This window comes from Apiospora hydei, assembly GCF_038363865.1.
Source record: "Apiospora hydei strain CBS 114990 chromosome Unknown utg000010l_segment0_segment0, whole genome shotgun sequence".
NCBI classification, from domain to species: Eukaryota; Fungi; Ascomycota; class Sordariomycetes; order Amphisphaeriales; family Apiosporaceae; genus Apiospora; species Apiospora hydei.
In genome coordinates, this window is record NW_027117369.1 from 971031 (window position 1) to 983918 (window position 12888).

The 12888-nt window shown below is 56.2% G+C and overlaps 5 protein-coding genes across 5 annotated transcripts; 3 read left to right on the forward strand and 2 right to left on the reverse strand.

Moving 5' to 3' along the window:
- Window positions 1–236: 236 nt before the first annotated feature.
- Window positions 237–1080, forward strand: PG997_014466 (uncharacterized protein; the record flags this gene model as incomplete). The annotated part of the gene is made up of 2 exons (XM_066818780.1): window positions 237–780; window positions 803–1080. 2 exons carry the CDS (start codon window positions 237–239, stop codon window positions 1078–1080), a joined length of 822 nt encoding a protein of 273 aa, XP_066660968.1.
- Window positions 1081–1394: 314 nt separating this feature from the next.
- Window positions 1395–2060, reverse strand: PG997_014467 (uncharacterized protein; the record flags this gene model as incomplete). The annotated part of the gene is made up of 4 exons (XM_066818781.1): window positions 1395–1545; window positions 1616–1730; window positions 1796–1899; window positions 1969–2060. 4 exons carry the CDS (start codon window positions 2058–2060, stop codon window positions 1395–1397), a joined length of 462 nt encoding a protein of 153 aa, XP_066660969.1.
- A 1930-nt stretch (window positions 2061–3990) lies between these two features.
- Window positions 3991–6382, forward strand: PG997_014468 (alpha-galactosidase 2; the record flags this gene model as incomplete). The annotated part of the gene is made up of 3 exons (XM_066818782.1): window positions 3991–4090; window positions 4159–4768; window positions 4915–6382. 3 exons carry the CDS (start codon window positions 3991–3993, stop codon window positions 6380–6382), a joined length of 2178 nt encoding a protein of 725 aa, XP_066660970.1.
- A 2485-nt stretch (window positions 6383–8867) lies between these two features.
- Window positions 8868–10602, forward strand: PG997_014469 (uncharacterized protein; the record flags this gene model as incomplete). Its single annotated transcript, XM_066818783.1, has 5 exons — window positions 8868–9085; window positions 9149–9392; window positions 9466–10011; window positions 10049–10364; window positions 10436–10602. The coding sequence occupies 5 exons, from the start codon at window positions 8868–8870 to the stop codon at window positions 10600–10602; spliced, it is 1491 nt and encodes a 496-aa protein (XP_066660971.1).
- A 645-nt stretch (window positions 10603–11247) lies between these two features.
- PG997_014470 (uncharacterized protein) lies at window positions 11248–12209 on the reverse strand (the record flags this gene model as incomplete). Its single annotated transcript, XM_066818784.1, has 2 exons — window positions 11248–11888; window positions 11993–12209. The coding sequence occupies 2 exons, from the start codon at window positions 12207–12209 to the stop codon at window positions 11248–11250; spliced, it is 858 nt and encodes a 285-aa protein (XP_066660972.1).
- Between the last annotated feature and the right edge of the window lie 679 nt (window positions 12210–12888).

Consider the following 12888-nt stretch of genomic DNA (forward strand, 5'->3'; position numbering starts at 1 on the left):
ACGTGTGCGATCCGACCAAACGTACCATTCTCTCACGATATTCCCGCCCTGTCAATTAACCAAGATAGAGTCAGAGAGAGCTTGTGTTTTAATCCTTACCTCTCGAAGCCGGGAGCAAACCAATTGCCCACCAGCATGGCGACACCCTCCAACGCGTCGCCGCCATAGGCCTGCGCATACCAACAACCGCAGCGGCAACCTCCTCGCGACAGAGCCTCCAAGCCCAATCCTTCCTCATGCGCCGGCTCTTCCTCAGATCACCGACCCGAACGACCCGGATACAGCGCCGTCCCAACTCGACCCAGTCAAACCCCTCCCCATCTTCAACACCATCTACATCCACAGTAGCAACCGGAGCAACGACATCCTCCCCCGCAACCCCCGACAAAACCACCACCCGCCTCGACCGCATCCTCACCCGCACCGCCCGCTACCTCCCCGCCCGCCTCCACGCCCCGCTACACAGCTTCCGCCGCGCCCCCGTCTCGCACGTCGCCGCCTTCCTCGTCCTGCACGAGCTGACGGCCATCATCCCCCTCTTCGGCCTGACGGGCGCCTTCTACTACCTCGACGTCGTGCCCGTCGAGTGGGTCTTCGGTTGGTGGGCGCCCTACGTCCAGGACGAAGCAACAAAAGTGCTGCGGTACTTCAAGAAGAAGGGCTGGTTCGGCCTGGCCGCGGCCGCGGGCGATGAGCGCGGCGAGAGGGAGGATATGGAGAAGGGCGAGGAGAGGCTCGAACGGGAGCTTGCCGAACGGGGAGGGCGGGAAGAAGAAGGGGGTTTGGTTTGCTTACTTGACAGGGCGAGGGAAGGGCGATGAGAAGGGCGACGACGAGGTAGAAGAAGCAGCGGCCCAGGCAAAGAGCAAGGCTCGTAAGGCCATCGATGCCGCCAAAACCGTGAAGGGCAAGGTTACGTGGGACAATTCCGAGATGGGGTACAAACTGGGCGTGCAGATCGTGGCGGCCTACGCCATTACCAAGATGTTCTTGATACCGAGAGTGGCATTCAGCCTCTGGCTCACCCCGTCATTTGCGAGGGCCATGGTATGGTCCCGGAAACTGATATTCAGGCGATAACCAGGATACTTACTTACTTCTCCCCATAGCCAAACAGGCTAGGTGTACTACAACATAATGACGAACACTGCTCAGAGCTTGTAAAACATACACAATCACCGATTAGAAGAAAGTAAAATATTTGTCTTAAAAGCCTTGAATTTCGTCTCGAGCTATGCTTTTGTAACTTTTGTGTTCACAAGGGGGATCCCATCATTCATACACGAGAGTAAAGAAACCACCCCGTTACTAATCCCAAGCCGTCATGCATATCTCTCCAAGAAGTCAAGAGATGTCAACCCTTTGTGTTTGTTTGTTTGGATGGTTGACGACATTTAAGCCTTCTCGTAGACCCAGTCGAAGGTGGCGCTCTTGTAGCTGACCAGATCCTCGGGCTTGAACCACAGAGCAATCTCCTTCTCGGCGTTCTCGACGGAGTCGGAGCCGTGGCAGACGTTTCGGCCGACATCGATGGCGAAGTCACCACTAGAGACGGTAGATGTTAGCAGATGTCCTCAATTGGGTTTGTGGGGGAGCGTGAGGACAGAAAACGTACCGGATGGTGCCAGGGGCGGAGGCAAGGGGGTTGGTGGCACCGAGCAGGACACGGCCGGTCTTGACGGCGTCACGGCCCTCCCAGACCATGGCGCAGATGGGGCCGGAGTTCATGTCTGTTTGCCCAAAGTTAGCAAAATTTGACCATTGTCTGTCTCTGAGGGGTATGGTGACAACTTACACTCAATCAGACCGGGGAAGAAAGGCTTGCCAGCGAGATCAGCGTAGTGCTTCTCGAGGTGGGCCTTGCCGGGGGTCATCAGCTTGATGGCGACCAGCTTGTAGCTAGAGGAGAATGCGAGTTAGAATTGTTGGCAATGCCAATTGACAGGAGGATCTGCTGCTACTACTTACCCACGGTTCTCGAAGCGGCTCAGGATGGGGCCGACGAGGCCACGCTGAACACCATCGGGCTTGATGGCAATGAAGGTACGCTCGGTAGACATCTTGGGCGGTTCTGGTTCTTCTGCGGGAGAAGAGGTAGAATGTGGGGTGTGGTGGGAGGTGACTGTGATCGTGGTTGTGGAAGGTAAACAAGAGGATGGGGAGGAAGAGGCGAAGAAGGTATTCAAGAAGCCGGCGTCAATGGAACTGGACAGCTGCCAAGGGGGACGAACAGCAGAAAAATCAGGGCCAGGCCAACTGTGAGAAAAAAGCGGTAGCAAAATGGCGCGGGGTCGATGGCGGGGCATGAGAAGCTCTTCTTCCTCTTCTTTGTTTGCTGCAGATGGTGGGCGCTGGTGCTGATGCTGCTGCTCTCCTGGCCAATGGGAGTGGGCGCTCAAGGCTGGGCTGCGTGGGCTGCTGGCGCTGCTGCTAGAAGACGCCACCCGGTTCGATCTCATCAGGGTCCCGTCGTCTTGGGCTTCAGCTTGAGGGTTGTCGAGGTTGACATGTGTACCCGATGAATAGGAGCGGTGTGGCGGGCCCGATCCCAGGACATCTGCCTTCTTCCTTCGGGAAAAGATGCTCACAGTAGGAGGAGACGACGGCAGTGGTCCTCTCGCTTGATCGTCTTGCATCTTGGGATTTGCATCCATGGAGATCCGATCTGGTCTTGATCTGGCGTCTCCTTGCAATGACCATGCGGTTGGGTATTACGCTGTAGCTCGCACCATCGCAGTATTGGCCCCCTGGAAGTCCCAGCCAAAAAGTGCTTGCATTGGCCTGTGCACCGACAGCTCTTCTCTTACCACTGCGTGATGAAGACTGCAGCTGCAGCAGACCATAAAAAAACACAAGCTGCAACGAAGAAAATTGGTAGTCATTTGATGCTAAATCTGACTGAGCTTCTGCAGATGGTAATTTGCATCATTTCGACAAGTCGTTTTCAAAAGGCCTTACGATTGAGCTGATCAACCTGTTATGCAGCTACCTAGTAGTCAAGGTGACCATACAAGTGTCATGGCAATCCTCCACCGTTCAAGCAACACAAATACAGATCGCTCGAAGGTTCTGTCAAGGTTAGCAACAATGCTTGCTTGCCCTATGCACTCAAAGCAGAAGACCTCAGTGTTAAGCAACTCTGACATTGTCAGCATTGCCTAACTTGGCAGGTCAACAAGCTGTCTATTGAAGTCTATCCAGCTACCCACCGTAGTTCTCCATACGCCAGTGACGGAGTGCCAGGCGCCAGGCTTCGATCTCAAGCTAAGCCCGAACCCTAGAAACGGCAATGGAGTCCCGGGGCCGGGACCTGGGGGCATTAAGCTGGAGTAATGGGCTTCCTCCCTGATGGCCCTGTTCTAAGAGCGATATAGGCAGAAGTGCCTGGTCTTCCCGTCCAACCCCAGCCCAGCCCAGCATAGCCCGATGCTGCCTCCAGTGAGGGGAATAAACTGGGTAAGACAGCCGACTATAGCCAGGAGAACAGCCCATCGGGATTACCCCCATTCGGGAACCCCAACCAATACCATGTCAGTGCCTTGGCGGGGACCAAGACTAACCAATTGGCCAATCCAGTTGAGATTAGCGAAGACGAAACGGGACAATATTGTTTAACGGCCAAGTACATCATGATGCCAGTCCACCATACCACCTTCTTCGGCTCAAAGCAAGTACGAGCGACAGTTTACGAGATGCCAATCCCAGTAAGTCATGGGCCTGCAGCTACTGCAGGGCCGCCCCAATTAGAGCGACATATATCCCGCATCTACTGCACCCGCGTGCCTCTCCGCACTCAACCTAATTCGTGGGATTGGGGGGTAAGGGGGCTGGGGAAATATACTACCATGTCAAGGTCAGTCAGGCTCACCTTGGCTGCAGGTACAGTATCCGTATAAGTAGTATATCTTCCCCGAACCTCTGGTCCTGGGAACAAGCCGTCTTTGTTGCCATTGATGTAGTAGGCACCCCTTCGGATTCGAACCATCCATCATGACGTCACGGCTTCCCTCGAACAAAGGACTTGTCTCTGGACTCATAGCCCTCGCGTCGCTACTAGCCACGCCGACTGTAGCCCAAGATGCGTCAACTGGTATGTCTCCGCAACCAAAACCGCCCCCTTCCCTTCTATGTCATCACCCCGCTTACCCACCGCACCAGGAGGCGTCGTCGTGAACGGCACAAACTTCGCCCTGAATGGCGACCACGTCTCGTACCGCTTCCACGTGGACGAGGAGACGGGCGACCTTATCAACGACCACTTCGGCGGCCTGGTGACGGAAACGGTCCCCATGCTGACGCCGAAGAGCCAGGGCTGGGTCGAGGGGATCGGCCGCGTCAAGCGCGAGTTCCCGGACCTCGGCCGCGGCGACTTCCGCGTGCCCGCCGTCCGCATCCAGCAGACCGCGGGATATACCGTCAGCGACTTCCGGTACCGCTCCCACGATGTCGTGAAGGGGAAGCCGGCGCTGCCCGGGCTCCCTTCTACGTTCGGTAGGGAGGAGGGCGATGTGACGACGTTGGTCGTGCACATGTACGATAACTACTCGAGCGTCGCGGCCGACTTGACATACTCGGTCTTTCCTAAGCTTGATGCTATTGTCCGCAGCGTTAATATCACCAATGAGGGTAAGGGCAACATCACCATTGAGAGACTCGCCAGTTTTAGTGTCGATCTGCCCTATGGCGATTATGACATGATTGAGCTCAAGGGTGATTGGGGCCGTGAGGGTATGAAGGTCCGGCGTAAGGTGGACTATGGAACTCAGGGGTAAGCAAATAAGACCAGCTTTCATCATCCCGGCAAAAAGACAGCGCGTTACTTACACAAGATATCCTAGTTTCGGAAGCACTACTGGGTATTCGTCCCATCTGCACAACCCATTCCTATCCCTCGTGGCACCTGACACCACCGAGTCTCGGGGGCGAGGCATGGGGCTTTTCCCTGATCTACACCGGATCTTTCGCCGTGGACGTGGAGAAGGGCTCTCAAGGTTTCACGCGTGCGATGCTGGGACTTAACCCATACCACCTGTCGTGGAACTTGGGACCCGGCGAAAGCCTGACCAGTCCCGAATGTGTTGCTACCTACTCCGAGAATGGCATTGGCGGCGTATCCCGCCTCTTCCACCGTCTCTTCCGCAACCACCTGATGAAGAGCAAGTTTGCCGTGGAGCCTCGCCCCGTGCTGCTCAACAGCTGGGAAGGCCTCTTCTTCGACTACAACGAGAGCCGCATCTACAACCTGGCCCAGGAGTCCGCCGAGCTTGGCGTCAAGCTCTTCGTCTTGGATGATGGTTGGTTCGGCAACGAGTACCCTCGCGTCACCGACAATGCCGGTCTCGGTGACTGGCAGGCCAACAAGGACCGCTTCCCCAACGGCCTTGACCCCCTGGTAGACCAAGTCACAGCGCTGACCGCAGCCAACTCGTCCGACAAGCTGCAATTCGGTCTCTGGTTCGAGCCCGAGATGGTGAACCCCAACTCCACCCTCTACAAGACCCATCCGGACTGGGCCCTGCACGCCGGCGACTACCCTCGCACCCTCACACGCGCAGAGCTTGTCCTCAACGTGGCACTACCCGAAGTCCAAGACTTCATTATCGCGTCCCTATCGGACATCCTAGGCAACACCTCGGTGTCCTACGTGAAATGGGACAACAACCGCGCCATCCACGAGATGCCCCGCGACGGCGTCGCGCACGCCTACATGCTAGGCCTGTACCGCGTCTTCGAGACGCTGATGACGCGCTTCCCCGACGTCCTCTTCGAGGGCTGCGCGTCCGGCGGCGGGCGCTTCGACCCGGGCATCCTGCAGTACTTCCCGCAAGTCTGGACGTCGGACGACACGGACGCGCTACAGCGCATCTACACGCAGTTCGGCACGTCGCTGGTCTACCCGCCCTCGTCCATGGGCGCGCACGTGTCCGTGGTGCCCAACCAGCAGACGGGCCGGACGATCCCGCTGCAGTTCCGGGCGCACGTCGCGCTGATGGGCGGCTCGTTTGGGTTCGAGCTCGATCCGGCGGAGTTGTCGGATGCGGACCGGGCGCAGATTCCGGGGATCATTTCGTTGGCCGAGGAGATTAACCCGATTATTGTCAAGGGAGATCTGTGGCGGCTCAACCTGCCCGAGGACTCCAACTGGCCTGCGGCTTTGTATCTATCCGAGGACGGATCGAAGGGGGTGCTCTTTTACTTCCAGGTCCGCAGCACTGTTGACCAACCCACACCCTACTTGCGGCTTCAGGGGCTTGACCCGGCGGCTCGTTACACGGTCAACGGCACTGATACGTACTCGGGTGCCACCCTGATGCGGATGGGGCTGCAGTACCGGTTCAACGGTGAATACGACAGCAAGGTCGTGCTTATTGAGAAGGCTTAAGTAATAGTAATTGCATAGTCTCATAGAACAAAGTAGCTACGCTAGTAGCTAAGTTTAGATAATGTAAATCAATAATGGTCATCAATAATGGCTCCATTATCCATCCTATGCCCAGTTGTGTAAGGCGTAGTGCAGTTAACATTCAAATAGATATATCAGAATATCAGTGTCAACAGCTCATTCGATTACAACATCAACGCTAGGATGCGAAAATCTGATAGTTGTCCAAACTTTGCCTGCCTTCTAGTCCAGTAATTGGTCCGTCCTTAAATGAGTCGCATTCTAAATCTCCCGGATCTCCAGATGAACTGACATCGAGATGATGGGAATGGTAAGATCGGCTGGGACCCCCAAGGGATATTGCAAGAAGAGAGGAGGCCTCAATCGTTGATTCGTTCCCAGTGTCCAATCTAAGGGACAAGGTTGAATCATCCCATTTCCACACTACGTGTATTGCGTTTGCCCAGGCCGTCGCCAACACCAAGACCTCAAGTCGCCTGTAGCATCGTCCAAAAACGGGCTCTTGCTAAAACGACAGTGGACACTCCCTTCGGCCGACCACCAGTATCTGGCCCCGGAGGCCTCCTTGTCGTCGGCATGTCGTCCAATACAGTTCGTCGTGCGGTGTGCGGGTTTGTTGGCTGGAGTGACGTTGCTTCCGGGGCTGACTCAAATTCTCTTCCGCAACGGCGCATGTGCAGGTCGTCGAAAAGAAAAAGATCACACGATCAGAGACTCGGCGAACGATCCCTAGATGAGAAAGAGTTGCGTCCCAAGACTGAGCGTAACTGAACATCGTCAGTTGCCAAGAGAAACACGTCTGCAGCTGAATCGGGGGGCGCTCTTGATGCCAAATGTTACTCCCCGATAAGACTTTCTACCCGTAACCAAGTCGGACACTAGAGAAGCTTCTTGGGCGTCTGTGTGCTCGCGAGGCAGTTTTGGGCAGCATCGTTGCCAAAGTACACAAGATGATCAGAGGTTCATCTGATCTATTCTCATCTGTGCCCGTCTTTGCTGGCAAAGTAACCCATGTCAGGGGCGGCCTCCAAATGGCTTGCGACTAGGCCCGGGAGTCGAGAGCCAGGGACCGGCACGCAGTTGGTCAGGTCGCCATGTGCCAGTAGATCAGATTTACATGCAACCAATTATTCCAAAGCATGTCCATACTTCCTTCAGTGAGCATCTCAACGCGGTCCAGGCTAGCCGAACTTCTAGACCGAACTTTAAAGCTCGATCGCCCCAACCACCCGCAGGCCATGCATGGCGCCAATCGCCTTATGCGGCTATTCTATTGATATCTCTCTCCTCTCGCCAAATCAGAGGAGCCAAGACAGATATCCAAGAAAGCCCAAGACCAAAACCCCCATACTCCATTCCCTTTCACGAACGTCGTACGGGAACCTCCTATATCGCATAGCCAAGCATCCCTTCCTTCGCCCAGAGAGAGATCCCTTCGGTCAAGCACCGAAATCCGCCAAATCCCGTCTCGAGATCCCGCCTCTCATAGCCATGCTCGAATAAACGGTAGTGGACTAGGCGCCAAGCCGTGACTCGGGCAGACCGTCCACTCACGACTTAGCGACCCCGCGTTTCCTGTCTTACTTGCAAGCATGCCTGTTCCATGTCCTTGTCTTACCCCAGAGCCCAGGGATGTTCGATCCCTCGTCTGAACCATGCCCCAAGCTCACCTTGCAAGCTCTCCACCCCCGGATTAACCCCAGATTCTGGAGAGGGAGGTGAGGGTCATCTGGAGATTATCTGCCAAGCCACAAGGGATGATGCACAGTCGGCAGGAAAGTCGAGACGCCCATGCTCATTGGAAAACATCAGCATAGCGCCCTGTCCTTGCCTGCGTCACTTGACTTCGCGCAAGATGGGGGTATTGGGAAATCGTACCATTCGCCCACGTCCCAAGCCATTCCAAGAAGAGGAGAACGGCTGGGCCTTTTTGCTTACCGAAGATGACGCCCCGAACATCTGTGTGTCCTTCGGCTGGCTGACCGCCGCGGAAAAGGCCTATTACTGATCAGGAGAGGGTACTGTCAGTGATGATGAGACATGACATATATGTTGCTCAAAGACCCCCCGGTGGAATCCCAAACTTTGATATTTGCTTATTTTCACCGTCTCTCTACCTTGCAGCATAACCTGCTCACTTCGGCCACATCTGGTCTTTTTGGTGCTTCGTTCTAGTTCCTCTTCGTTTTGCGTGCACTGCTTTATGCAATTGGCTGTTTGAGTAGCATTTTCGAGAAAAACCTCGACAGACGGTCGTGTGTCGTCGTCTCGTCCGGCTCCACTGTCACCAAATACATTTTAGAGAGCCAAGCCAGCCTTTCGTCAGTCGCCTCACCAACATGGGTTGGAACACGCACGCCTCGGGGACGCTTGATCCCCGGAAGTGCGAAACTGGCACATCCACCTCATCGCCGTCGTGGCGTCCATGTCAGCCCTGGCTAGTACGTTTCCTCCCCCCTTCACCATGAGACTGTCGCCGTTTGCTATCCAGGTTCCTAATCTTTCTGTTCGCGCACTAGTGGGGTACGACACGGCTGTCATCGGCGGCACCATGGCCCTGGAGTCCTTTATTCGTGACTTTGGATGGTCGGACGTCGATAAGACTACCCGCGACACCATTCAAGGCAACATCGTCTCGACATTCCAGGTAGGACACAAAACACCTGAAGGAGCTGAGGCTGTGTGAACCACGAGCTGGTTCTTGCCTGTATGCCATATGACCTAATATGCTGATCTTCTCACAAGGCCGGTTGCTTCTTCGGGGCCCTCCTCTCCCTTCCCCATTGCGGAGAAGTTCGGCCGCCGCATCGCCATCCTGTGCGCCTCCCTGGTCTTCCTGCTCGGCGCCACCCTGATGACGGCGTCGCGCGGCAGCCTAAACCTGATATACGGGGGACGCGCCATTGCGGGCCTCGGCATCGGCTCCTCGTCGCTGGTGGTCCCCGTATACATCGCTGAAGTGGCGCCGCCCTCGATCCGGGGCCGGCTCGTAGGCATCTTCGAGATCGCGTCGCAGGGGCGGGGGGATGCTGGGCTTTTGGATCAACTACGCGACGGACCAGACCATCGACAAGCAGCAACAGGCGCAGTGGATCATCCCGCTGGCCCTGCAACTATTCCCCGGCGTTTGCCTGTTCTTCGGCATACTGCTCTTCTGCCCGGAGTCGCCGCGGTGGCTGGCTAGAGGGGACGACTTCGAGGGCGCCGCCCGCATTCTCGCGCGCGTCCGGGGCTTGCCGCAAGACCACGCCTACATTGGCCGCGAGATGGCCGAGATCCGCGTCCAGGTCGAGGAGCGCTCGACGCTGCACCGCTCAAAGCGCGACCAGGCCCGCAAGCTGCTGCAGCGCGGCGTGCGCAACCGCGTCGCTATCGGCGTTGCCCTCATGTTCCTGCAGAGCTTCACGGGCGTCAATATCATTACGTACTACGCGCCGCGCATCTTCGCGACCCTGGGCGTGCAAGGTACTTCGCTGAAGCTGTTCAGCACGGGCTTCTACGGCATCGCCAAGACGCTCGGCATGTTTACCTTCACATTTGTCGTCGTCGAACGCGTCGGCCGCCGCAAGGGACTTGTGGGGCGCCGCATTGGGTTGCATCCCTATGTGGTACATCGGCGGCTACGTCATGCGCGCTGATCCCGAGGCGGCGGCGGCGGCGGGTGCTGTTACTCGCGATGCTTGGGGTTATCTGGCTATGGTCTGCGTCTATGTGAACGGGTTCATCATCTGCGCCACCTGGCAGGGCATCACTTGGACTTATGCTTCCGAGATCTTCCCGCTCGATATTCGAATGTTCTGTGTCGCGCTCACGACCGCGGTCACCTGGCTGGGCTCCTTCATTATCGCGCGCTTCACGCCCTACATGATCTCTGATCTCGGCTACGGGGCCTATTTCTTCTTTGCGTCGATCTTGATATCGATGGGAATCTGGGCGTTCTTCTTCGTTCCTGAAACCAAGGGTGAGTTGCCATCATACTTCTTCATTTTGCTTCACTCGATCGTACTTCGTGTGCTAACCCTTTCACCCTAGGTGTCATGTTGGAGCAAATGGACGCGCTTTTCGCCAAGCCGACAGTCAAGGTCGTGTGGGCGCAGATCAGAGGGAAACAGGTCCTCCCCGAAGATACTGTAGCGACGACTGGGAAAAGGTATAGCAAGGAAGTGATGGTCGAGGAGATCGAAAGTAAGGGTGTGTAATATCACCTGGCTGTTGAGAAGCAGGGTCTTGGGTACTCTAGGTAGAGGTATACCTGTTTGGAAGGAGATATGTGGCCGTGTCCAAGAAGGGAACTCAGAAGAAATCTCCTCGTCAGGTTAAGGGGAATGAATTATGATACATGACAGAAACATTTAATCATTTGCACGATCCTGACAGCTTAACAGGTGTGTCCTATCGTCATGCGTCGTACAATATTTGCTTGGATGTGATTCATTTGACAGGGAAGATGCTACCTTGCACCAGTCGACCAGACGCCGATATGGCCAAATGCTGATATAGTCCTACAGGAACCCAGGCGATCAACCATTCATCGAAGGCATTCAAATAATACAAATTTTTGAGAGCCGAGAATTAGATTTGAATTTTCGAGTTTGCGCTCATTCTATAATCCATTAAGCCCCTGAACCAGTTCACCCCCCTGAATAGCAAGAACACCCCTAACCCAACCAATCTGTTATTCCATTCTAGTGAAACAGAGACAAAAGGAGAAAAAGCCCAAACCCCCGCCCCAGAAGTCTTGAGAAACCGTTCATCATGAGTATTTTTGGCATCAAAGTCATTCATGAGATCGTGTGTATGTGTGTGCGGCCAAGGGGAAGACGACGAAAGAAAACAGGGAAAAATCAGTAACAAAAAGGTTGATCGAGAGGACCGAGAAGGCTCTGCTCTGCTCTTGATCTAGATGGCGAGGGCGCCGAGAACGAGGACGGCCAGAGCCCCGATGGATCCGGCAGAGGTGGCGCCGGCGGTGGCGACGGGGGCGCGTGGGTGGCGACGCCGGTGCTGTAGTTGCCGCCGGCCTGGACGAGCGGGGTGGTGCCGTAGGGGCTGGAGCCGTAGGTGCCGGTGGCGGCGGGGCTGCTGCTGCTGGCGGCGGTGGCGGCGGCGGCGTAGGTGGAGGTCTCGGTCTCGGGTTCCTGCTCGCACACGGAGGAGGAGCTCATCTCCTCGGCGGGGGAGCTGGAGCTCATGGCTTCGACGGGGTAGGAGGAGGACGAGGCCGCGGTGATCAGGGTGGTGGGAGCGACGTCGGTGGTGGTGCACTCGCTCGTGGTGGGAGCGGGGGCGGGCGCCTGGCTGGACATCGGGGTCGGCGCCATCGACTCGGTGCAGTCCTCGGTCGGGGCGGGGTGCTCGGCCTCGCTCATGCTGGGCGCGGCGGGGGCAGGGGCAGCGGGGGCAGAGGACTCGGGGGCTGGAGCGGCTGCGGCCGGGGCGGCGGCAACCTTGGCGCAGAAGTCCTTGACGGCGGGGAGGACTTGGGCTATTGCGGCAAGGAGGAGATTCGGTTAGCCACCTGTGTCGGAGCGTATACTCGAATGCTTTCTTGGATGGAAGAGAAGGAGAGAAGAGGTGTATGAGACTTACAGACAGCGACGGTGGCACCGCACTTATCCATGACGCAGCTGCTGGCCGCGCTCTGGATGGCGTCGACGTCGTTGCAGATGCACTTGTAGTCGGTGGCCGAGCAGCTGGTAGTGGCGGCGGCGCTCTGGATGCAGGGGACGGCGCAGGCCGGAATGCCGGACATGTCCTGGGCCGAGACGGCGGCGATGAGGGCGACGGCGGTGAAAGCGTACTTCATTTTGGCGGTAGTGGTTGATGGATGGGTTGAATGGTTTTGGATGCTATTAGGCTAGGATGTAAGGGCTCGAGAAATCGATGTATTGGATGATGAAGAAGAACAGAAGGTGTCGAGTGGTATTAAGAAGTAGAAGTAGATTGAAGAGGTAATGAGTGTGTGTTGCTGTAATAGGGGCTGAAGTGAGTGACTTTGGTTGGTGAGTGAGAGGAAGAATGAAGGCGATAGGGGAGCGAAAGCGATGCCTTAAGTAACGATCTCATGGCACTCTTTCTAAGCACTAGCCGGGAAATCTTGATCTCGTTGGCCATGCATCTGCCCAGACCCGAACCAGACCTCCAGGAGATCTTCATCGATAGCCGAGCAAGCCACGATACGCCTCCTGAACGGTAGCATGCTTGAAGCAGTGGGTGGTCATAGAGAGTTTCATATGCTCAAGAGAACGTCCACCGATGCGGCAGTGATGATCATCATGGCGTCGTATTAGGTAAACGCATTCACCCGTAAAGACTCGTATAGGGGTAATCTGGGGTAAAGCTCATCTGAATAGTCTAGTCGCCCATTAGTGATGAGTGGCGCAGATAATGGCGTCAACGGGTCCCTCTCGTCACATGCTTTTACGTTCCCAAACCGTAGAGCCAAGTCGAGATGCCGCCGCTGGCTGGCATCGTCGAAGCATGTA